At 40.7% G+C, this 26,209-nt stretch overlaps 1 protein-coding gene across 7 annotated transcripts in view; it reads left to right on the forward strand.

Annotated features, from left to right (window-relative positions):
• The window catches only part of COL19A1 (collagen type XIX alpha 1 chain), a 189,535-nt gene that overhangs the window by 2,715 nt on the left and 160,611 nt on the right, over positions 1-26,209 (forward strand). For 3 of the 7 annotated variants that reach the window (XM_080997968.1, XM_080997969.1, XM_080997974.1), the window contains exons 1-4: positions 6,008-6,085; positions 8,094-8,217; positions 19,212-19,280; positions 19,761-19,860. In XM_080997968.1, coding sequence (XP_080854094.1) covers positions 6,038-6,085; positions 8,094-8,217; positions 19,212-19,280; positions 19,761-19,860 — 341 coding nt within the window. In that variant the 5' untranslated portion in view covers positions 6,008-6,037. Of the gene's footprint in view, positions 1-202; positions 334-6,007; positions 6,086-7,207; positions 7,229-8,093; positions 8,218-19,211; positions 19,281-19,760; positions 19,861-26,209 lie in introns of those variants that run through there. The other 4 variants (XM_080997970.1, XM_080997972.1, XM_080997971.1 and 1 more) reach the window with 3 other exon arrangements.

Raw genomic sequence — 26,209 nt, forward strand, 5'->3', positions numbered from 1 at the left:
GGAACGTTGCAATCTTTAGCTGCTTCCTCATGTAAAAATTACCTCCAATTAAGTATATACTACACCAGGCTAGTCTATTCCCAGAGTTGCTGGCTGTCTCCTTGCTAAAGTTGTTTCCCCCCCCCCCCAGAGGGAACAGGTTAAACACAGAACAATATTTAAAAATGGGATCCCCCCCTTCCAAATTCCCACAGGTTGAAGTGATACATTCCATTCCCTCTTTCTTGCCCTCATTACTACTTGTCTGCTGCATATGTAGACTAGGCCTAGGTGAGCTTTTCTTGCACACGCAGGCAAGGAAGTAGGTCGTACGTGACATCCTCCTCTCTAAAGGTAATTGATATTTTCTTCTCCAGGCAAGGGTTTTCTGAGAGGAGTCGCTCTTTCACATATGTGTGTGTGGGCTAAGCACCTAAAATTGCTTTGGAGTGAGGTTGAGAGGAAGCACAGGTAAAGGTCCATTATATGTGCTTGGTGGTCCCTTCTCAGGCGTGTATGTATGAAAGAAAGGCTCAAGTATTCTCCAGTGTGCTTTAGAAATCTCAGGTAATGGATCTGTTACATGAAGGAAATGCGCAAGCGGTCTAAAGTGGTCCAGCTTTTAAGGTTGGCTAATACCTCCTAGTTTACGATACTCAATGTTTATTTGCCCTTAACCGCCAGGAAACTCTGGGTAGGTGCTCAAGTATGTGAACAAGCCCACCTGCCCGCCGTGGCTCGGCCTGTTCTGAAGCGAGTTCCAAGCTTGGGCAGAGAGAGAAGCTGGGCTACAGAGCATTTTTTTCCAATCCAATTTTGGAAGACGGAAGGGCGGTGGGAATGGGCAGTGCATAGACACTGGCTTGAGCGTTGCACTGCACGGGAAAGGAAGGTGAGAAATCAGCAGGAATCTCTATGCCTAATACTTCCCAGCTAAGAATGAATGCAGCCAGCAAGAAAATAGCCATTGAAATCTGTTTCTAGTGGTAGGATTCAGCTCTGGAATTAAGGGGTGAAAGTAAACAAGAATGCAAGTTTATTCCATAAATCATCTACTTTTAACAGCTGTGTGACACGGAACCAGAAATTCAACCGGTGAGGTTCTTCCATCGCTCTGGCATGAAGATGCTGTAATGCAAGCTTTACCTACTGATTTTTTCTTAACACAGTTATTGAAAACAAAGGAACCTAGCTTGAAAAAGGTTGACAGCCATGCTAAACAATATCTCACGTGTGAGCAGTCACGCAGGTACCTCCCACGCAGATTAGGTGGCAGGAATTATAGGATGCATTTTGAAACTATTGGTTAGGTGTGGCCTCTAGTACACTTTCTTTTAGAAATTAAGCTTCAGAATGGCAGTGGACTAATGCCCTGTGAGTTCTGCATGCACACTTCTTCCTGAAGGTGGGCAGATGATAATTTAAGCAAGCCTGGCCAAAGCAGCTTGCAAGAAATAGCAATTGAAATGCATTAGAAAAAGGAGCGGCACTGCCTTGGGTCAATAAAAACAATCAGTATCTGCAAGTGGGTTTTCCAGACAAGTGATGTGACTGCTTTTGTTGTCCTTATCAAGTACAATAACTTGTGTGAATAAAGATGGAGCCACACAGATGTCCTTCCCAGTTTCTTCTGCTCAGTTATGCAAGGAATGCTTGCAGGCCCCTCGTAATGGATAGTCACATGAAAGTCAGGGTTGCCATTGGGTTTAGCACACCCAGTCAATATCAGCAAGCCCTTGGAGAACAAAACAAATCCCAAGATCACCAGGAATGAGCCAGGAGTTTGGAACCAGGAGTTTGGAATAAGAAGGTCTCTGCCTGCGCATGTGGAGGGTCTTCATCCCGGCTCAACCATAGATACACCAGTATGTCCAAATGAGGGTAAGTCCCTCAAAGAAGTATAGCAGGGATGGGATAGGGGGAAACTTACCCCTATTCAAAACTCCTTTCAGTTCACTCATGTGACTAGCAACCTAGCGGACATTACACTGGCAAAAAGAACGGTCAAAGTCAAACTCTATTTTAAAAGCTTGTTTTACCGCTGCTAAGCTTGGGCTGCCTCAGCTGGCAATATCTTTGCTTCCCAATAGAGTTTTAAATAAGGGTAGTTTAGGTAAAGGGACCCCTGACCGTTAGGTCCAGTCGTGGACGACTCTAGGGTTGCAGCACTCATCTCGCTTTACTGACCGAGGGAGCCGGCATACAGCTTCCAGGTCATGTGGCCAGCATGAATAAGCCACTTCTGGTGAACCAGAGCAGCGCACAGAAACACAGTTTACCTTCCCGTTGGAGCAGTACCTATTTATCTACTTGTACTGTGTGCTTTTGAACTGCTAGGTTGACAGGAGCAGGGACCAAGCAACAGGAGCTCACCCCGTTGGGGGATTCAAACCGCCGACCTTCTGATTGGCAAATCCTAGGCTCTGTGGTTTAGACCACAGCGCCACCCGCATCCCTCTTAAGGGTAGTTTACCCCGGTATGAATTACCCTGGCTTCCTGTAGCTTGGATTGCTGTGCCTATGTTGTATCCAATAGTCCTACTTGTACTCATTGAAATTAATTGGGATGTCTAACTTAGGGCCACTGATATTAATGGACCTACTATGAGTAAGACTAGCATTGGCTATAACCCTCAATAATGCCTTAAATTCAAGCTTGCAGGAATCATAGTGGGGGCAAGGATAGGTTGAAATGAAACATACAAAGAGAAACACCGAGGACCTACAATGTAAGATACTGTGGGAAAGGTGGGACGATTCCAATTTTTAATGTGCATGACACTTATTTTTAAAATATATACACACACAAATACATCATTTATTTAAAATGTTTATACCTGGCTTGTGCAACGAAAAACATCTCTATCTATAGATATGATGCAAACTAGTACAGAAAGCTAAGGCTGTGTACCCATTACTGTTTGTTTGCTACAGTGTGTGTGCACCAATGGCGTTTGACATCAAGTACACATGACATTAGCCACAACCCATGTCTATCATGTAGTTCTTTGAAAAGTACTGCTGCTGAACGGATGCATTTTTCCTCAAATGAGCTTCCACATGTTTTGAAAATAGAAACGCATGTTCTCTCTGCAGTTAAGCTGAGGTGAGACAACTGAGATGGCCCTGCATGCACAGATGACAGCTTCATGAATATGGCTTTGGGGGGTTGGGGGGAAACTGAACAGGTAATGTGCATCAGGTAAAGACATCCCTGCTCTCTCTAGTGGATAGCAACGTGCAAATGTGATTTGCAAATGTGACTTGCAGTACACCTAACTGTATTTTAAGCCATTAATGTGTACGTAGCCTAAGATCTGCAGATTGCCAGAAAGGTTTTCAGAACTTGAGATTCATTGCCTCTTAGGGTCATACCACACATTATGCCTGGAGAATATAATTTATTTCCCTACACTTTTTTGTTTTTTGGTTTGTTTGTTTTTTACTGAAATGCAGCAACAAGGCTGCACAGATGAAGGGATTTTTAAAAATTGTTTGTTCCTGTACTGTTTGTTTCCCCTTCTGGGCAATATACAAAGTGAGCTTTTGATCAGGAAAATAGGGCTGGAATGAAAGGTTAAAGACCCAGACACCCTTGTTTCCCTTCCCTGCTGTTCTGTCCAAATTGGCAGGCCCCACCTTTCAGGTAAAAAAAGTTGGGAGATTAAAGAGTGCTCACTTTCTATAATGTGTCATTTTGGTCCTTAGAATTCCAATAAAGCCACCTTTTAAAAATGATATTTTTATTTATTTATTTTCTCAAAGAAGCAATATGTCAACCAAACTGAAAGAAAACATAAATCCAAAACCCAACTTCTGAGTCAGCTATAGAGGCTTCCCACAGGATCTTCTAATGACATTCCATCAAATCATACAAATACAGACAGATTTATTTCCTGCATGTAACCAGAAAAGAAAAACCAAGAAATGGAATAAGGCTTAAGCTGTTTGCAGAATCTTAAACTGGTTTTTGTATTTTATGCATCTATGATTCCCATGTAATATTTTTGGCTAAAACGTACATTCAGTTGAAAAATGCACTTAAATAGTGTGCAAGAGTCTGAAAGTTGTGTTGAGTGTCATGCGTGAAAAATGCTTTCCAACTCCTTGAGAAAGGCAATAGAATTTAGGCATATGCTCCTAGAATCCATTTATCCAAATGAGATTCAAGCACGATTTTGCCATCTCTCAACTACCTTCTTTTTTGTTTTTTATTGAGTCAGACTTCCAAAATGAAGAATCAACCACAGCCTCTTCTTGCTGTTGGCCTTATAAAGGCAACATTAACGTGAACACAACATATAGATGGTACCAATGGATCTGAAGTAGGAGCAGCCTATATTACCCCACTGAGGGCCAAATGGGAAGATACTGCTGCATGCCACCCAATCTCTGAGCAGTGCGAGATTCCACAAGGCCATATCTATTGGCCTTCAGCTTTCATCATTGCCCACTGCAAACTGGAAGTCCCCTCTGGCATTGTCTTCTGCTAACCAGCCAGAGCGCAGCACCGGGCTAATAGACTTGCTGATGGCTTCTCTCTGTGTCTTTTATTAGGTCAATGACTCGGCCATCGATAACCTATGGATGGTTCCTCTTGGTAGCTTCTCTGCCAGGCAGTTTACGGGACAAGGATAGCTGAGTGCAGCAATTTAAAGTCTAACCCTCTTTAACCCTCTTAAGCAGTGATAAATTCTAACATTTACTAGATCGAGGAATTTAGGGGGATCTGTGCCCTCCCCACGTACTCCTAACAATACATTAACTCAGTGGCTTTCAACCAGTGTGCCGTGGTTGAGGGATGGTCAGGGGTGCCATGGGCAACACTGGCCTCTGTCCCTCTTTCCTTCCCTCCCTGCTCTGATATCCTCTTGTTTATTGTAGCAGCCCTGGCTATAAGCTCCACAGGCGAATGGTGCCTCTGGGAGGCACCTCTCTTTGGGGTGGGGGGACAGCTCAGAGATCAAGGACGGCAGCGGCAGCTGTCCGGAGGACTCCCAAGGAAAGGGGAGAGGAGTTTGAGGGAACACTCCACAAGGGAAGGTGTTTGAAAAAGGGCGAGATGCTGCCAGCTCTGTAGGCAAGAGGTGACATAACTGGGCTCCTGAGCTCCACAGGGCATGCCGCAGAAAGAACGTAGTTGGTTATGGGAGCCGTAGACTCAAAAAGGGTGAAAACCTCTGCATTAACTCTTTCACTATTAAATGCAGTTTAAAGAAAAAGACAGATTGCCAGTGTAGGGGCCCTGATCTAGATTGGGATTCTAGCACAAGGGCAATGGGGTTTTGACCCTCCTACCCCACTGTGATCCTGACCTAGATTGGGGGACCCTTGTCAGTAGTTCCCATAGGTTGAAGTTGAAAGTTGAAGTCCGTCCCGTCCCCCCATGCAAATTGTTGGTGTACCACCATAACCCTGGATCGGAATAGGTATCATAGTGGGGAGGCAAAGGGTTAGGTCTGTGTATATTCTTCCCCCATTCTATTGTCTTTATCGGGACGAGGTCTTCCATGCTTCACATTCATGTGGAAAAAAATACTACACTTACTGCATATTTTGACCCGGACTCTTTTTCATATACAGTAAATAAATAATCATCCTTATTTGGATTTTTTTATTTTTATTTTTTTGCATTTTACTATATTCTGTTAAAGTCTGAATTCTCTTTTCATTGATGGCGGCTGTAACAACTTCTCCTTCGTGAACCCTCCGGATTACAAACCTTTTATAGCCTTTTATAGCCTTTTACTGCCGTTTTTATAGCTGTTTTATTAGACTTTTAAATTATTTTACTTCTGTTAGAAGTTTTTAATCGTTTTACTTCTACGGTTGGCCTGTTGGGGCCAATATACGTATCAACAAGGATATTCATTATAAGTGATTTAGAAGAAATGATTGATTGTGTATAGATGACAAAAATATTTTGTTGTATACATTCAATTCTTCTTTTATGCAGTCCAAAATGGAACTGTCCTTTCCCCCTCATTTACATATTTTCTGAGACATGAAAGCTGCTGAAAAAGAAAAAGAAAAAAGGAAAAGAAATCTAGATATAGGAATGATACATCAGTATGAGATTGTGACTGCTCCACTCATCCTGCTCATAGTGAGTGCATGTAGTTTCACTTTAAGTATCATAGGCTAAAAATAATCAAAAATAAAAATGCTAATCAGCTATTACTAACACATGATAATTTGGTGGTCTTTTGACCAATATATTCGACCTTAGCATAGCTGAAAACCTATTACTCAACAATCTAAAAAAGTAGCTGAGAAGTACTCTTCATTGTCTTCTTATAAGTCTAAAATTAGCCTGCAAACACCCTTTGTGTGTGTGTGCGCGCGCTTTTTTCACACTAATAAATGATACACATTGTACTTGACTGATGACTCTTCTCTCTCTTCACAACTGCTTGTGATTTTTGCAGAAGTGAGAGGAAGTATAGTTCAGGGATGGAAAATTGAAAATGAAGTTCACCTTAGTTGTGTTACCATCAATCACAGGCTATTTCAGTAAGCAAAGTTACAGAGAGCCTGCATAAATAACATGCAGTCAATACATATCAAATTTTAAAACATTTCTAGCAGTCATTGGTCAGCACAAGATAAAATTATTTTCTGCTCCCAAATGGCAAAAATAAAATGCCTGTGAAACAGAAATTATTCAAAGGCCACAATAGAAAGAGGTACAACCTATGGCTCTAGGGCTGGCCCCAGACATCTGGCTGCCTGAGGCAGAGAGGCAAAAGTCACTCCTTCCCAGCCTTGGTACCCAAGACCAGTCAAGTTATTTTTGCAACTGTGGCAGAAAGTGCTACAGCTACCCCATCTCTGCCTCTGCAAATAGCAAGTTGTTAGTTACTTACTTAATTTATTATTATTCTATCTTTTTATGATCCCAAAATCAGCTGCTTGAGGTGACTGCTTCACCCTGCCTAATGAGAGGACCAGAACTGGGTCCTCAGAGCAGCAGTTATACTCAACATGGGCTTCTCAACAACTAGAAATTGTGTATATTTCCCTGGCAGAATAATGAACTAAGGATTTATTATACAGTCATGGATGTGTGTTAAAAAATTGCTATTGGTCATCAGGGATGCTCATGGAAAGTACACAAACAGCTGGTTTCCATTTTTAGATTTGGACCGTAATTAGCTGGTAGCAGGGAATTATCGAACCAATTATGTTACAACACATCTTAATTCGAAAGTAAGACCCACTGAATTTAGTCAATGAGATTTACCCCCAGGTGAGTACGTATGTATAGTACTACATTAATGGCTCAACAGTCTATACGCCTCTTTTCCCCTTATAACTCATGCGTATGTTGCTACATTTGTTTGTGTGTATGTACATGTGTACCAGTATGCATATGTATCTAAAAAGGGAATATTTAGAAGATTCATAATTATGTAGGTTTTATATTAACTGGCAGCAATGTAGTTAAAGGGTTTGATAAGTATAGAGAGGAAGATTGCTTTGTTGATGTGATTTATTTTAGACTTCACAAAAAATATGATTAATTTTAAATATAGGGGGAAGCTTCTCAAGTACTAGTCCCTTAACCCATGAAACAAAAGTGTAAGGGTGAAATCCAAATTCCTGAGACCCACAGAGGAAGACAGAGCAGCATTTCATCACCCCTCCATCCTGTCTAGATATAGCTCCAGCTGAGAACTTGTGCTATGTACATGAAACTAAATTATCCTATACTTTTACGCAACTAATTATATTTCTTGTAGGCTGCCTTGTGAGGGTTTTGCCTCGAAAGGCAGCATATAATTACTAATAATAAAATAAACAATCTGAACCTGAGTCCACCGATTTCAATGAACTCAGGCATGCCTAACAATTTTCAGTGGAAGAAGTAGAGTGGCTTTAAATGAAATTTGTAAGTCCCAACTTCCCCCACATTTTAGCCAAATCATGCTCCACATAACCTTAAAACAGTACCTGTCACAGCAGATAAGCAAGGTCAAGTCTTCTTTGGCCCCTTGTAATTTGAGCACTGGTGTCTAAATCTGGATATGTCTAGGCTGGACATCCACAAGGCAACCTGCTTGACCACAGTGGAATCATAAGAGTGTTTTTAATCATGAATGTTTTCATTTCAGATTTCTGGTCATTTGTTCACATGTGTTCAAGAGGAGATGAAGGCAATTGGATCTTGCATAATTTGGCTTGGGTTGGCCATCCTTCTTCCAGTCTCTCATTCTATAGCAGTCACTGATAAAACAGGTATTTCTTTATTCCTCTTCCTTTCTAATCAGGCACAGAAACTTTGTCAGGGTGATATTGATGCTTTTGAGAGAATAGTCCAGTCGTTTGCAAAGTATAGAGGCACAGAAGGCTTTTCGAGATGTTCAACAGGGCAGGTACAGCTATGTAGAAAGTTGTACTCTTCATAATAAAACCACCACATGGAAAGTGCATGTACAACGAAATGCACGGAGGGTTAATGGAGCTTTGGAAGCTAATCTGGAAAGTATTTAATTAAACTTCTCTATTAAAAGATGTTTCCACCCCAAGGTATCTAACAGCAATATTTCCATTTCCTGTCCACTCACAGGAGTCTACATTTGGAATGAGCTTGCAATCGTTTACAGTTATGTTGTGCTGCTACTGATACTTCCTCATTTTCTTAAGTTACATATTGAAAAAGAACCCAGCCCTGGGCTTTGAAACAGAGCACAGTCATGAGTGCAGTTTGGTTTGCTTGGTTCTATATGTCCTGCACCATGATCCTGACGATACTTAGATGTCATATTGCTTTTAATGAAATTTTCTTCCATGCAATTGTGCATGAGATTGGCAATTTAAATCAGTGAATGTAAGGACATGAATGGGCCTGTTCTTCAAAGAAGCAAATGTGCTTAGGAACATCACTAGTCTTTCTCTGGATCACTGCCTGTCTGATAATTTGTATGTGCTATGACAAAAAAAAAGGTTCCTAGAAAAAGTTATATAAGGTGAAGAAGAAACACTTTTCGCCAGTACTTTGTAACTTCTGCTGCTTTGCTATTTTTTCCTTCCATCTGTTTGATTTTTTTCCTTGTAAAAAACACATATAAACCTGCTGCCCTTCCACTTACACATCTCTCTGCTGCTGCTCACCTTGGCCCTCACAAAACTTTTGGACCATCTGCCTCTTAAAATCGTCAAGACAGTTGTCATCTGAGGATTAAATCAGTTTTTGTAATTGCAGAAATAGCTGGTTTAGTTATATTTCATCGAACGTTGACCTGGCAGTTTCTGAGGACTGGCCATAGACTGCATTCATATTTTGATAGTTCACTGGTGCTCAGTCTGCAACACCAGGTGGGATGTTTCAGAATGACCCCAGGAAGGGTACATCCACACTTGCCCCATGATTTCAAGTTACAGGTCCGATGGGGGTTTTGTTTTTGGTTCTGCTGCTTTCTCCAGGAAAACCTGCTGTTTACTGCTGAATGAGAACAAGCATCAATTGGCTTTTCTGCAGATTGACCCATGACTTTAAATCACGGGATGAACAAAAGTGTAGCTGGGTCCTAAGACATCTACATCAAATGTTGTAGGAGAGAATCTTACTGATTTACACGTGGACAAAATAACAACACTTTTTGAATAGAAAAATGAAATGGGATTGATTTTCAGATTGCAACATTGTTCATATAACCCATACAAAAAAGGTGGAAGGTATGAGCTATCCCATCTAAATGCTAAAATTTAATATAAAATATATTTAAGAATTATTTTTCTTAGACCAGCAGGAGTCCAATGTTAAGCAGAACCTCCAAGCATCTTGAAATACCAATAATAAGTGCTAAGTGATTACAAATGTGCTGAAGGGTAGCAAGAACTGTGGATAAGCAAACCTTGCATTACAGTCTCTTTCCTAAACTCTTAAGGCAGCAAAACCTCCTCAAGACTCGCTGATCTCAGCTCCTGAGAGAAATGGAAAGCAAACTACCCAGTGAACCTACCATATCCTTCCCTTGCCCTTTTCAGGTGTGAAGTTACAAAGTTCTGGATGCAATATATCCTTAATTGGATGGTTGAATGCACAGACTATTCGTTTTTCAGGGTCTCAGGTGATCAGCACTATCAGAAATGACTATCAGAAATGAAGAATGACAAAATTCACCAGAGAACGTTAGCTGTCCACCACTGATGCTGAATAGTGACCCTTCACTATAAACAAAAATATCTAAAAACAATATTGACACCCCACACCCTTCCCCATTTCTGCTGTCCACTGTAACGTAGGCCTTAAAATATCTACAAGTTTTTGAGCCAAAATGCAGAGGATGGAGATTTGAGAGGCAAAATGTTTCTGGTTCAGCATAAAATAATGAAAAGAGTCAAAGTTATTTATGCCAAGAGAAACTGCTGAAGTAGGCATATCAAAGGAGAGCTAAATCTCTTAGCACCTCATTCTACTGAAGTTCTTTTTTTGCACCACTATCAGTGAAAAGTGAACTCTATACACTTTTGGAATTCCTTTTGAGTCTGCTTCCGTAGGATCCCCTTATGTCTCTGTCCCTTCCCTGCTGCCTCCTCATTCCTTAGAATCTTAGATGATCCTATATTGCTGAGTTTGCTTCTCCTTGGGTCCATGGCTGTTTTGGATTGAGACTCTTACACATCGCACACAATGGTCTAATTGCATTGAAATGATTCTCAGAACACTTGGAGCTTCACAGAAAGCTCCCAATTAACCTTGATTTTTAAAGTGGCATATACTGAAGTATGAAGGCAATTACTCACGCTAAAGAAAAGAGAGAGATTACATGTGTGGGCTGTTATGAAGGAAGAAGTAAGGTTTGCTTTCTGCTTAGTATCCTGAATGAGCCTGGGGAATGACTTCATTTAATTAGCTAATATTGTATTAATTAAGGAAATGGCAAGGCTGGGGATGGGGTTGGGGGAGAAGAAGAGATGTTGCAGAGCGGCAGATTATGCTGGTTACGCTTGCAGCAGCCTGCCTGGGCATATGCCGATAGCTTTTTGGTTCATAGCAATGTTCCCCTTCCGTTTTCGCTGGTGCAGAACTGCTGGTATAAGAGCCATTTACTGGAGGGAAGTGATTACTTCTAAAAATAAAATCTAATAAATCTAAAAGAGAGGATTGTGTTACAATACTGAAGCTCAGGGAGCTGTCAACAGCCATGTGTTAGACTAAAAATGAGTTATTTCTTGTAATTGTTTTATTCGTTGACTTTTCAGGGATTAAGGTTGTTTAGGAACATTTATGTTTTCACTGGATTCATAGGATTTCTCTGTTGGCAGGGCCATAAAGAGTTTTAAGTGCTAATTTATACATTTTAATGGTACACAAGTCAGTGTTTTTTTTTTAAAAAACCCTTAGTGATTATTGCTGTGTGTTCGAAATTCCTATTATGGGCATCATTCTACTACAATCCTAATCTTCCTACAGATGGGCACCATCTACACTTCCAAGGGGTTTTTCTTTTGGCCTGCAGCATCAATCCACAGAAAACCCAATTGATGTATGTTCTGATTCAGTGATAAAACAGTGGATTTTCCTGGGGAGAGTGGAAGAACAAATGAAAGACTTATCAGAACTTTGCCTAGAAATTATAGGGCAAACGGAAGTGTGGGCGAGCCCTTAGTCTTGATGGACTAAGGCTGCAATCCTGTGCACATTTATGTCCAAATACATCCCATTGAACTAAGTGAGTTGTATTACCAAGTAAGCAAAAATAAGATCAGGTTGCACTTCCCATTGAAATCAATGGAAGATAGTAGGTGCAACTTACTTAAATCCGTTGATTTCAGTGGTATGTGCTGATGTCCTTTGCATCCTTACCTGGAAGTAAGTACCATTGAACACAGTGGGACTTCCTTTGGAGTAAACTTCCATGGGCATGATGACTATGCTTAGCTGGTTCGTTGCTGTGAATGATAGGGGCTAATTCAGGGTCACATCCACACCATACCTTTGAAGCACCCTTATACCACTTCCTTGGAGCTGTAGTTTGCTGGGAATGGCAATGAAGGGTTTCCTAATAACTCTCAGCACTCTTAGAAGTTCTCAGTTCTCAGAATTCTTTAGGGGAGGCCATGATTGTGTTCCAATTCTAACTATAGAGATTCAGAAGGTCTCAGTAACTTCTCTATGGAATCCTAGATTTCTGACAAAGATCATATTAGCAGTATATTAGCTCCCGGTCAGAATTTTAGGCATGTGAATTTTTATTCAAACACCACTTAAGTTTGCAAAAATGTTCTCCAGTCTTGCAGTTTTTAATTGGTTTGTTGGAACCCAGTAGCAGTTCTACCGTTCTCTTGTTGCCATTTTTGTTTAGGGTGATTTTTTAATAGAGGAAAAGCAGAAAGACGGATTAACAGAGAAAATGTATAGGAAAGTGAAAGAGAAAAGAAATCAGTTGCAAATAGGGCAAAGCTCCTTTAGTTCTGTGGAAGAAGGAATGTCGGCAAATGCTGTTTATCATCCCTGCATGACAAGCTGGACAGGACAGCATTCTCTCTTCTGCAAAACTCTGAAATGTACAAGAACCTGTCCTTTCAATCTAGTCTCCCCAATGCTAAAATGAACGTGCTTTGTTTCCTCTAAAACCTGACAAGTGTAACACTTAGAGTGAAAATTCTTCTCTCTTTTATTTAAAAATATTGTTTAATTATTATATGGCATTCAGTTGCATGTGAAATCTCACAACTCCCACAACTGTACTGAGGTAATTTCCTTCTAATATTCGAATTTATTTTTATTCCTAAAGCAGCACAATGAATAATTCCTCTAGTTACTTCAGTGGGACTATTCATGTACGTTTGGGCATTTACATTCAGAATTACTCAGTAGTGTACTCAGACGCTGACTGTACACAAGTTTAACTCCTCACATTGTGTGTCATGTAAAAGTTAATGTTCCCAGGACTTTCGGTTCTTACAGCTCACACTCTATTTATGGCCTAGGGGCAGACAACTCGGACAGCCTTGCATAGATGTAAAGTGCAGCCTATGATATGGTAGTTCTAAATATTTTGCTTGGAAGGCTAAACTTAATTGAATGCCAGCATTTAATATGTGCTTTCTCCTGCCCACGCTGGTTGGCACAATGGTGCAACGCAACGGTCTGTGGCGGCAGGTAGAGGCACACAGTGTGACTGTTCTTGTGTTAAGGTCAGGACGCATAGCAAAGACAATGCAGCCATATTGCTCTTTCCAACGGAGGTCTTAAGATAGCTGTTCTCCCCCCTCCTCTCCTGGTCTTAAAAGGTAAGGAGAATGAGCCCTCCAGCTGCAAATGGGGCATATCTTCTCTCTCTTCTGGCACTTACGGATTCCAGGATATAGATTGTGCATACAGCTATTTTCTCAATGGACAAGGGACACACAGTTTAGTGATCCCTGCATTATATATTTGTGTGGTGAGTAGAACTGGAGCAAATGAAGTGAGGGAGGGAGGGATACATGAATGACAGTCTTTCCTAGGACCCAGTATTTCCCCCCCTCATGGCCTCTTGACTGTTGTAGCTCAGAGTTATGTATATTTAAAACACAACTAAAAAAGGAGCACTTACCAGCTTTTAAGAACTCCTTGCATTCTACCATGTTATTTAAAAAAAAAGTTGGCTGCAGTCATGTATGGGATGCAGAATAAAAAATAAGTTGAAAAAGGCAGTGATGATTCAATAACAAAAAATACCCCCCCCCCCAAATTCTTCCTCTGAAAATTGCTCAGTGAAGTGTGTATAATTTAATGTTAACATCCCAGGGTCTTGCAATAGACCAAAGCTGTATTGCTTAAGTGTTGTGGAACATACAGTGTGTGGTCCACACTTTTGTTGCTTTGTGGTTCTATTCTAAGCCCAGTTCATCAGAGACTTTCAAATAAAGGTCAGGTTCTGCAACGGAATTGAAAGGCCATATTCTGTAGCCTCAAGCTTATTGTAACTCCTCCATTTCATTGTTGTTGTTTAATATTCATTGAGGTATAATAATTATTAGGGCTATAATAACAACCATGTGGCTAGAGGCACAACCACGTGGATGACTGCCTCCCTCACATGGTTACTGGTGGGATGCACTAAGCAGCTATGTTGTAGCCCTGGTCACCTGATCTAGTCCTCTCCATGGTACTGGGAGAATAGCTTTGATGAAGTGAGATGAAGGGCTTTAGGAGGGAGAGAAATAGTGGAGACAGAACAGAACCTGGCGTGCTCAAAAGTCGGAGTGAGGATATCACGCCTTCTAGAGAGTAGAATAGGAGACAAGCAAGATGCGAGGAGAGGCTTAGACAAAAGAGTATTTCACAGTAGATGGGCTGATACTTGGGCACAGCAAGTGACAGTAGCATCATCTTTCTTTCATTTAGAGTTCATTTTTTTAAACGATGAGCTCAAGGATGAAAGCATATTTATATGAACACAGTGTCAGGCTTTAGAGAACATTTACAGAGTGTATGGAGGGAATCTTAATAAGTGGAAGCAGAGAGGTTCTTGCACAATGAACAGAGCAGAGGATGGCCATGGAAACATGGGAGCATGTTGAAAAGATTCAGTTCAACTTAAACAATGTCGTGATTTCTGCTCATTATATACCTTCTCTGTGGAATTTTGACACACCCGCACGCAAAACAAGCTAAGTATCTCAAAATAGCTAGGATACAATCTGTCATGGCCTTACTTTTGTTTCTAAATGTGGGCTACTCCATAGATAAAAAAGAAGAGGATGCTAATGTCATTGGATAATTCTTCAACAATAGCTTCCTTCATGTGCTACTCATGTGAAGTGGCATCATGTGATTAAAAGAGCTCTGGAACCATGCTTCTGGCTCCAGTGATACACATCGTTCCTTGTTCTGCCATCCATTCATTAGGTTCTTGGGATGGGATATTGTTTAGGGGATTTCGTTGGGGGGTTGTTGCTGCTGTTTCTGATATTAATTTATTGTGTACTGAAGATCTGATTATGATTTAGGTGACAACTGTTTAATTTGGCTGAGTAATATTTTATTTATTTTTCCCAAATGTTAAAAGCGTTGCATGTACTTTATAAGAGTACCAGCACCCATCTTTCTTTAAAAAGCACTGGTTTTAACTATTGAATGGTGCCATGCAAATAAAATTATTTATGCATCTGAAGAGGGGAAGCCTATGTACGTAGGCTTTCCCTGAACTTGGAACCTTGATCACATCACAGCTTCTTCAAACTTGTGACACCCCTTCATTTAAGTAAACACATGAGCAGAGCTATTGATCAATGTTTGCTTCAGTGTTTCCCCCATTCCCTTGGAAATGGCTGCATTAAATTAGCCCATAAGTAATGAACATTTTATTTACTAATATAAATTGTATTTGCCATATAAATCCAATAAATATATGTGGTTGCCCATCAGTAAAAATTCCTAGGTGGCTTACAGAAAACAGCATTATAATATGATATTGTTACATGCCAGCCCAATCTCAGAGCAGTGTGAGATTGCAGGGAGTCTATGTGCTCAACCGGGATTTGTGTTCCCTTTGGAAATGAGGCACAGTGGAGACTGTGGTGACTTTATTATATATGGTTTATTTATACAAATATACAACCCGAGCCTACAGTTGAGGGGCTTTCAGCATTGACATCCCTGGAGGTTCCTGTTTCTGCCATATCTGCTGCCTCGGATTCCAAAGAGGAAACAAGCATGCTGTCCTCCCCCGTTGCTGACACCTACAGGTTGGAATATTTCCCTCTAGCCCACATCATCCCCAACTGCAGTCCTAAAAAAATTCTCCTCTCTCCTAACTATCCCAGAGCTGGGGGAAGGGCCCCTCCCAAGAGCCATATGCCATAGAGTCCCCTCTCCTTGGCTTTTCTTCATAGGCCATCATTTCCTTTTGTTTTCCTCGATGGCTCTTCTTCCAGGCGATTTCCTGAACTTGCTATGCTGGCCTGTCTTATATTTTAACACTCGCTAAATCGCATGTCTGGCCCCCAGGTTACAACTCCAAGCGTTGCTTAAATTCTAACTCCTACTGCACCCAGGAATTTAGTGGGGGCACCCCTGAACTCACAACATAATAATTAAACCAACATTAAAGAATAAAAGAAAAAAACCAGCCAAAATTTCCTGACAACAGAAAGTGACATCCGGTGTTGTGCAATAGGACTCCCTCTTCTTCTTCTCTCCCCATTATAAAAACCTCCAGCATTCTGTCTCCCCCCCCCCAAAATTTTTTTGGGGGAAGCCCAAATTTAAAACAGGAAAGAGCGATCTCTTCTAGATGTTTAATTTCTGTTTACCTCCAGAATGTGGAAACATCTGGAATACTTGCCATTTTCAATGCAACTTTTTCCTCTTTTGGTTTTGGAATTCATTAATCACATTCTGCTATGCTATACCTCATCCCTTTGCACCTTGTGACACTTTGGAAAGTCCCTGCTAATATTATTTTGGCACTCTTTCGTAGGGGCTTCACATTTTAAATTCAATACAGATTCCATCTGCGCTAAATTAGCAGGCCAGTCGTTGACTCAAATGGTTCTCAGGTGGCCGCTCCTTCAAGCAATATTTTGATGCTGAAAATTGTTGTGGCGGTGTAATGTCAGCTAGTAAGTGTCAGTCTGTGCACAGACTAGACATGGAAATCTCTATAGAATTAATATATAATGCCTCTTAAGCATTGACTAACATATTACCTTCAGCAACTTTTCTCTCTCTCATAGCAACACGTGAGAGCAATGTTATGAGTGAGTGCCAAAACCATGCTGCTGTGGTAATGTCATTGTAGAATTGCAAATCACAGCCACTGAGATCCTGGCTCTTACATCAAAATTGCATGTGTGTGACTCAACTGTTGGTGGGGGGAACGTGCTGTCATCTGGCTGCAAAATAAGAAGTGTGAATTAGTACTATGAACGTGAATAGGCAGGGGAAACTGACTGCATGTCCCTATGCATATTTACTTGGAAGAAAGACCATTGATCATGCATAGGATTGCAGTCTGAGATCTTAAAAGGCCTGGGTAGGATCAGTGCCCCCAGCCTGGATTTTGTGATTCATGTATATAGGGGTTAAGGTCTTTGAAAACTGACATGTTGAGGAGTTGTTTTTATATAATAGTAGAATACTGATCATTAAATCCTCAAAAGTTAATTTAATGTAGCCTGTTTTGTTAGGCTAATCATTAAACAAAGTGATTTCAAATTGTGAATTAGCATTATATGTTGGAACACTTTGCCTTTTTAAAAAGAAGTTATTTCAAACTGAATTCGAATCATAGGTTGGAACGCTGTTATAGGAGAGTGTTAGCATATTTGAAACAACCCCTGTTGTAAAATAACTTAACGAGGTAGTTTTTGTAACAAACCTTTATTATTTAATGTTTTCTCCAAAAGCAATGTTGAATGTTAACACAACATTATGACAGCAATTGTCTTCACAGTAAATTATGTTTGGCTATTTCTCCTGTGATCCACTTAGCTGCTTTTATTCTTACTTCAAATGCTTTACTATATTTTTAAGGGGAGAACACAATTTAAAATTAATACTAAATATTTGTTGATGTTAACTCAGATTTCAACAGTTTTTCGCTCCTTTTTATTTCAGTGAGAAAGCTAAGCCTGTACTTAATCCTCCACTGTAATTGAATTGTTTGCTATTTCATGGCCATGTTTGTGCTTTGTCTTACTGAGTGACATTACAAGTCAACATTTTATTGTGTTAGGAACACACTTTAGATTGCATCATTTAATAAAATATTGAGTATATAGGCAACTCTCAACTTACTTAGGGGTTACGTTCTGGGGATAGTGCATAATGCCAAAATCACATATACGGTAATCAGAACAGTGGGTGGAATTGCCAAAGGTTTTTTCCACTGCTGGATGCCCACCCTACCCTATTGCCTCTTTTATTTTATTTTTTGCCATGTGCGTAAGGTAAATGAGCACAAGTTAAATGCACAAAAGTTGTGAGTTACTTGTAGTTTCCCTTTCTCACCCCCAAACCACTCAAGTCTGCTATTTAGCAATAAAGTGCTGAAGTTTGCGGCTGGCAGCCAATCACCAAACTGATCCCTTTAGCACTGTCTAGCACAGCAAGGAGAATGGGAAATCTAAAGATATGCTTCCTCACTTTACTCCAGAAGCATTCCTCCTGTGAACCCCGTGACTAGCACAAGGCTCTTGATCCAGGTTGGCTTAAGCCCTGAACAGGAATATTATTGTAGGGGCTTTCTTTTATTCTTTTTAGCTTACTGAAAATGTACAGTGGTACCTCAGGTTACATACGCTTCAGCTTACATATGCTTCAGGTTACAGACTCCGCTAACCCAGAAATAGTGCTTCAGGTTAAGAACTTTGCTTCAGGATGAGAACAGAAATTGGGCTCTGGCAGCGCGGCAGCAGCGGGAGGTCCCATTAGCTAAAGTGGTGCTTCAGGTTAAGAACAGTTTCAAGTTAAGTACGGACCTCTGGAATGAATTAAGTACTTAACCCGAGGTACCACTGTATATCATTTTTTCTTCCATGACGTTGATACTAAATTCATTTCCCCAGTTTTGCAGATTTAATTGTGTCAGTGGTATTCAAGATGATCTGTTGTTTTCTTGTTACTCCATAAAGTGTATGGTAGGAGTGGGGGAGAGGGGAAGGAAATCCAGATATTTTAATAAATTATTTTATGCCTGACACATTCTGGAATAATCCTTGTTCAGTTCGTCACAAGTAATGTGATGTAAAGGTATAATGCAGCCTCATACGACTTGAATAAAAAACAAAGAAAACAATATATCTGTATACGCAAACACATGCACAAAAGCTGTTAAAATTCACGAAGAGATATGCCAAGGACAAAACATTATTTGAATAAGCCAATTTTTATAACAGAAGAAGCATCTGAAGAAGGGACAACCCACAAAATAAATAAATTCTGTTCTACCTGTGCAGTACTATGCATGTCTCAGTCTTTCTTCCACTACTTGCTAAAGTCTCGGAGGTAGCAAAGATTAATATAATTAAACCCTGTGAACATGTATTAATAATTGCACACAGACACCCAAATTATTCATCTCTGAGTGAGCCTGCTTCTTCCGAAATGGACCCTAGTGATTTCCTAGTGTCAGGCTCATTAATTGCACTCTATATAAATAAACAACAGCAGTTTTGCATTTAAACATCGTCTTATTTTTTTACAATGCTAATATTACTTTTATTGCAGTGAAAAATACTACAGTCTGTATATTTTTTTATAAAGCTTTAGGACATTTTTAATTTTTTTATAGCTACTGCATGCCCAGTATTGAAAACAGAAGGACATCAATTTAGCTACCAAGAAAACCTTGAAGTTTCAGGTGAGTTTTCCTTAAGCAAAAATAAATAAATAGATGAATATGTCAGCAAAGAGTGCATTTAATTCTTAGAAATGTGTTTTCATTAAAGGAAAACATTTTATTTTTGAGAGTCCTAGCTAAGTCATTTACATTCATCTTTTATTTTTCCATTCATGCTTGTTATAATTAGCATGGAGTTAGCATTCATTTCTGACAAGCAGCACTTTTATTTTCATTCATTCAGATGGCAAAAGGAAACAGCGAGTGAATTCCTCAGAGGTTGCCAAGTCAAGTGCTAGGGGAATTTCACGCTAATATTCCTCCTACGGAGAAAATGAGATCTGGACATTTCTGTGACCAAAACCGTGGGATTTGAAATAGCCTGTCAGTTGTTAGTCTAGCAAAACAGACAAGCTTATGGCACAAATCGATAATTTTCTCCAGCCTTGTTAAATTGCATTAAATGAACAATAAATGATTCCACTCTATCATATTTTTCAGGTTTTGATTTAACCCAAAGCTTTTCTTTGAGGCAGACTTCATGTGGAGTTGGAAAGCCTTGTTTTAAGTTGGGGAATGCACCTCTTATCAGAGATTCTCAGTAAGTAATACATTATCATTGTATAACCATGTAGAATCCCTAAACATTTCTCTGTATCCTACTTGACTTGTATTTTTAAATTTCTTTATTTTCCACCAGTCTCTTAATTTGTGTACCTCTGCGTGAATTTCCACTTTCTCTTTTTCTGCAATGATGAACTGTGTGTTTCTGTGGATTTTACTTATTGTTTCAGCCCTGTAAGCTTCAAAAAGAAAGATAGAAAGAAAGAAAGAAATATGTTTTGGGGGAACTTTAGGTAGTCTTCGTGTCTTATTCCCATAAAAGCAATGACAGCAACATTAAATGGTGATGGAAATAAAATGGATTTATATGCTAATTATCCAGAATATCCTAAAAGATATGTAGAACGCTTCCATGTGAATGACCATTGAAATGGGGAGTTTTCAGTATTCTCTCTTCCTCAGTACTCTTCAGGTTGTTTTTGTTCTCGCTGCTGCCCATCCTTTGCCTGACTTCAATTCAGCTCAGTTGTACTTTGTGAGAATGGACAGTTCGAAAGACTAGGCACAAGCCATTTGTTTTCCAAGCAATATTTCCTTGCACTGTTAAAGTTTTATAAACCTGCTTTATTCTCTCTTTTTGAACCCTGTTTTAGAGTTTGTGGATTCTGGTGGTGAGCATGTTCCCATAATGTGTGCTTGCACATCCTTTTTAATCGCTGCCACAGCAATTTAATCAGGCTAGATTGTAACAAAAGAAGGCTAGGAATGTAGACATCTGCCACTAGAACATCTTTATCTCCATTGCCCAGGTCCTGTGTGTTCAGTAAATCTCTTTTGTTGCCTACTTCACTTCCTGTACTGTGTCAGATTTTGTGGCTTTAGACACAGCAGCATAGTCAGATGCAACATGACTTGTATGATCACGTCTTCTTCTCTTAGTATATGTAAATAGACTCTGGGTATACGCTGTGAGTAGCAGAACATTGGTCTCCTCGCCACAGGAAGCGAAAGAGTATCTGATTAAGCTGACTTGTAAGTGTCAAGTAGCTTGGCAGATATCCCCTTACATTTCACTCATTCAGCTATAGCATGAGTGAGTTGTAAACTATGCTGTGCCACTTCTGATGAGGGATGCCATTTTATTTTTCAATGAGGCTTGCAGCTATCAATGTAGTTGTAAATACAGTGCTTTTCCAAGCTGAATATAGAAGGAAGTTGGTTTCTTTAGTATATCTGTCTGGAAACAGAGTTTGGGTGAGGTACTTTCTTCTCTCTATCTCTTTAGGGTTTCATTATTGAAATAAGTTTCCCCACCCCCTGGCAGTGTGGCCATCTTAACACAGTTTCTCTACTGCATTGTGGAAAAAGAACAGAGACTTTTCTGCCTTGAATAGTAGCATATATATAATAAGCTTTCATGGACTGAAGCCCCCTAAACCAAGGGTCAGCCCAGCAAACTTTTTCAGCAGGGGGCTGGTTCACTGTCCCTCAGACCTCGTGGGGGGCCGGACCATATTTTGAAAAGAAAAAAAAGAATGAATTCCTTGCCCCACAAAAACCCCAGAGATGCATTTTAAATAAAAGGACACATTCTACTCATGTAAAGAAGAAGAAGAAGAAGAAGAGTTTGGATTTGATATCCCGCCTTTCACTCCCTTTAAGGAGTCTCAAAGCGGCTAATTCTCCTTTCCCTTCCTCCCCCACAACAAACACTCTGTAGGTGGGTGAGGCTGAGAGACTTCAAAGAAGTGTGACTGGCCCAAGGTCACCCAGCAGCTGCATGTGGAGGAGCGGAGACGCGAATCCGGTTCCCCAGATTACGAGACTACCGCTTTTAACCACTACACCACACTGGCTCTGTAAAAACACCAGGCAGGCCCCACAAATAACCCAGAGATGCATTTTAAATAAAAGAACACATTCTACTCATGTAAAAACACGCTGATTCCTGGACCGTCCGCGGGCCGGATTTAGAAGGCGATTGGGCTGGATTTGGCCCCCCGGGCCATGGTTTGTCTACCCATGCACTAAACAAACATTTTTGCCTTAAATAATCTATCAGGATTGTAGTCCACTAGGTTTTACTCAGAATAGACTTGTTGGTGCCAATGAGATCTTTCCTTCCATTGCATATAGCAGGCACAGGGCTCATGATTTGGATTTGGACCATGGCAGAAGAAATAGTTTATAGCCCATCTCCTTCCATACAATGGTACCAATTTGGTTCACTGGCTCCCTGCCCTGGGTATGTATGAAAGTGCCTCAGTTACAGAGGCTTGCCTGGTACCTTTGTTACATATTGTTGCCCGCCACGTCCAAGCAGTGCAAGGTTGTTAATTTGAGGGGGGATAGCCTATATACTTGACCCCCCCAAAAGGGGACAAAGCCTCAAATTGATGTTTAAAGGAAAATATTTTTTCATTATACTGTACAGTGTGGAACGTCCAGTGTTTCAGTGTCTTCTTGCCTTCTTCTGGGATGCTAAGAGGAAGGACGCCGTTAAACATTTCAAGGCTATAATTTTAAATATGCCTACTAGAAACTTCTCAGCAATCATCCACAGGCTTGCACTGTAATAGTACTAGATATTTGTCAGAGATATTATTCCTCTGAATACCAGTGGCTGAGAATCACAGGTGGACAGAGGGCTGTTGTACTCACATCCAACTTGCATGCTTCCTGCAGGTGAAGTGGTCAGGCACTATGAAAACAGGATTCTGGACTAAATGGGCCATTGAGCTGATCTAGCAGGCTCATCTTATGTTCTTGGAAAAGAAAAGAAAATACTAATTTTACAACTGCTGCTCAGATTTTGATTTCTCTGTGATTTCCCAACTGAAATAGTAACAAAAGGGTAGGAGCTGTATCAAAGACAAATAAATGGGAAATGGACCAATGAAAAGAGGAGACAGGAAATGGCACCCTCACTGAAATTTTAAGATCTAGAGGTGTCTCCTAGATTGTCAAAGCAGAACAAAAAAAATTTAGGCATTAAGTGTGTTTTCTATAGGCTGAATGATTGGTTACATTTTGTTGGTTGGATGATCTATATTGTTGTATTAATGTTGTTGTTGCTGAGAGGGCCGTATTCTTTTTGTTTCGTTATAATAGCAAAATGCTTGCCAAAAATAAATAATTCCAATTCTGAACCTACATTCTTCTTCTTTATTTGAATAGATGTAAAAGTCTCAGGGTTGTTGGTTTTTTGTCGGTAACTCTTCTCCATTCAGTAAGCCTATGTAGCAGAACAGGGAGAGACTATGGACATTTCCAACAAGGCTCATTTTCCGCAACAGAAAATTCCCTCTTTTATGAGGGACTGGCATTCTTATGGATTTTCCCCTCAATAAAATAGTGAATGAGAAGAGTTCATGTGTCCAAGAATGTTTGTGGTGTACAGTTCATTAGGATGCTGCTTAGCATATGTATTATGTGCAGGAGACAACTTTTTATGGATGCAGCTCTTACATGAGTTGAAATGAAAACTGGGTGCCCATTGTGGCTAGAATCTAGGCAGCTAATGTAGGCCTAATGATTTGCAAACAGACTCTTACTTTCCCCCCTCAATGCCATATGAAAAAAAACATTTATGAACCTCTCTTGTGTTTCAAAATCTGTTTACCATGTGGAATGAAGGAACAGCTGCTTGAGAAGCACATAACTCCATGGTGTACATGGAACCAGCAGCATATTCTTGTTATTTACTACTTTAATATGTATGTTTTTGTATTTCCCTATTTGATGAAAAGTTCTGAAACAGAACAGTTTTCCTTAAAGCACTGCTTTAATGTCAGGTTGCCATGTAAGATTCTAATAGGCCTAAAATTGTTCTAGTTAGATATTCAAGTTATAATCAATCATATTCTGCTTAGACCATTTATCTGCATTCTGCTGGGTCCTCCCCCCAAAAAATTACACTGTTGTAGGACCTTAGGCTAAAATACGGCAGCCATGTAACCTGTTTTACACGAAGCCCTCTATCTGAAGTGCTGTTCTGGAGAAAATCTAGTTTGTCTCACATATCTGAAAAAAGATCCCTCCCTCATGAGGATCAGCAGAATGCTTCTCTCCCTCCCCACATCATTGGGGAAGGGCATATATGCCAACATTTTCAGATGAAAATACGGACTTTCCATTCTACCTCAGCATCACTTCTGGGAAGTGCCTGCCCAGGATCTCTTCCAGATGCTGCCTTCTCTTCAGGCCTGACCTGGCTCATTTTCTCCTTCTTGTTTTTATTCAGCATGGCCAGCTGAATGGGCAACTAGGGGCCCACCAGGCTGGAGAGGCACAGCCTCCTATGTCAAGGACAGCGGCAGCGGCAGTCCTGTTGCCTTGCTCCCCCTTCCTTATCCTCCTCCTCCTTCCTGCAGTTGCTGCTGCTACTCCATCGGCTGGCCAGTGTGTCTTGTTGCAATAGCTAAAGTGAAATCAAACATGTGGTTTTGTATTTGAGGCTCAGACTCAACCTCTGACTGTACAGTGGTAGCTCGGGTTACAGACGCTTCAGGTTACAGACTCCACTAACCCAGAAATAGTACCTCTGGTTAAGAACTTTGCTTCCGGATGAGAACAGAAATCGGACGGTGGTGGCGCGGTGGCAGTGGAAGGCCCCCATTAGCTAAAGTGGTGTCTCAGGTTAAGAACAGTTTCAGGTTAAGAACGGACCTCCAGAACGAATTAAGTTCTTAACCCGAGGTACCACTGTACTCAGTTTCTTGTCTTGAGGGACTCACTAACCTCCCTCTAGTCCAGCACACTGGGTGGGATTCATCTAGGGCTGCCATGGACGTCCAGAGGGAATTTCTGAAAGGCTGTGCTTTGTCCTGGTTCTTAGGCAAGTCAATTGAAAAATCATGTTGTTTTTGAAATATGGAAGGTAAACGGCGTTTCCGTGCGCTGCTCTGGTTCGCCAGAAGCGGCTTAGTCATGTTGGCCACATGACCCGGAACTGTACGCCAGCTCCCTTGGCCAATAAAGCGAGATGAGCGCCGCAACCCCAGAGTCGGCCACGACTGGACCTAATGGTCAGGGGTCCCTTTACCTTTAACCCTTGATTCACCTAACTAGACCCATCATCTGAATCCCTGCAAAGGACTGTTTCTTGTGCAACAGGGCTTTCCTCTCCCCCCCATGTGTGCCCCCACCTCCCACAATTGGCTCAGGGTTGGGAGAAACCCCAGAATAGCACACAAGTGGGAGGAGAGGGAAAATTGTTCTGCTTGGCAAGCTGCTACACTTGCACAGATGGAACAACTAGAAGAGGGTGGCGTTGAATTCCACCCACTGTTGGTAGTAGTGGTCATGCCTTGGGAAGCTTAAAAGCAGCAGGGCATAGGAGCAACGACATCCCCCCGCTACAGCAAGTTATATTTCTATTTCAACAATGGTAATGACTTAACAGCAATTTGCAAATATACATTAGGAAATTTGTACCCTTTGTTTTGGTGTGGGTGGGACAATGTGTTTCCTCTTTTTTTCATCATGTGCCCGTTTCCATCCTGGCCTTCATGCCCTAAATGTTGATGTGAGCTTGCACAGCTGTCATCAGGGTCAAAGTCCCCAGAGCAGCATTCCCAGAAGTCCTCCATGCTATCTCACACGTCTGCACATTTGAGTAGCGAGCCCCATAGAGAGGACATTTTATAGGTACAGTCTGCAGGGCTCTATCACGCTTCCACTGTGGTGTGGCTGAGTATGAAATGGCCTTTAAAAGCCCTCACCATTTTGGAATAGATCCATTTTAGGCTTCACTGATAGGCTTTATGAAGTCTTTCTCACCTTAAGGGTACAGAATGAGACATGTCAGACATTGCCAAATGAAGTAGCAAAATCCCATGTTATTGCTGCTGTTTTTTAACTGTTCAAAAGCAGGCTTGGATTTGTAAGAAAATGGGTATGGGATTTCAAATAAATATCTGCAACTTACCAGGGGTGTGAAAGTTGTCACTTTTTCTAGCAAAGGCAGTCAAGCACTTAGCTATTCCAACCATCCTGATCTTCATTAAGGCTTGGTCAATTAGTAAAGCTTCCTGTCTCTGTGGCACTTCTCTGTGGTTAGCTCTTTGCAAGTTTTATCATTCTGCCACAAAGTATTTTTCACGGTTGAAGGAGACAAATTTATGAACACCTCTTTAGAAGCAAGTTTCTTTAATTTTGTATAAACAAAAATGGTTTTGTGCTCTACTTTATCCACTCAGGATGTCTGGGCTCTAAAATGGCACAGGACATAAACGTAATAGGGTTGGCATTTTAACAGTTCTTATCCTCTGTTGAATGTTCGCCACGTTATAAAATCATTTTACAATTTGGAGGGAGTCAAATGCCATTCAGCATGAATGAAAGTCTCTCCTCTTATCTGTAGAGAGAGTGAAGACTAGAATAGG

Source organism: Podarcis pityusensis, assembly GCF_964106645.2.
Source record: "Podarcis pityusensis genome assembly, chromosome: 3".
Classification (NCBI taxonomy): domain Eukaryota; kingdom Metazoa; phylum Chordata; class Lepidosauria; order Squamata; family Lacertidae; genus Podarcis; species Podarcis pityusensis.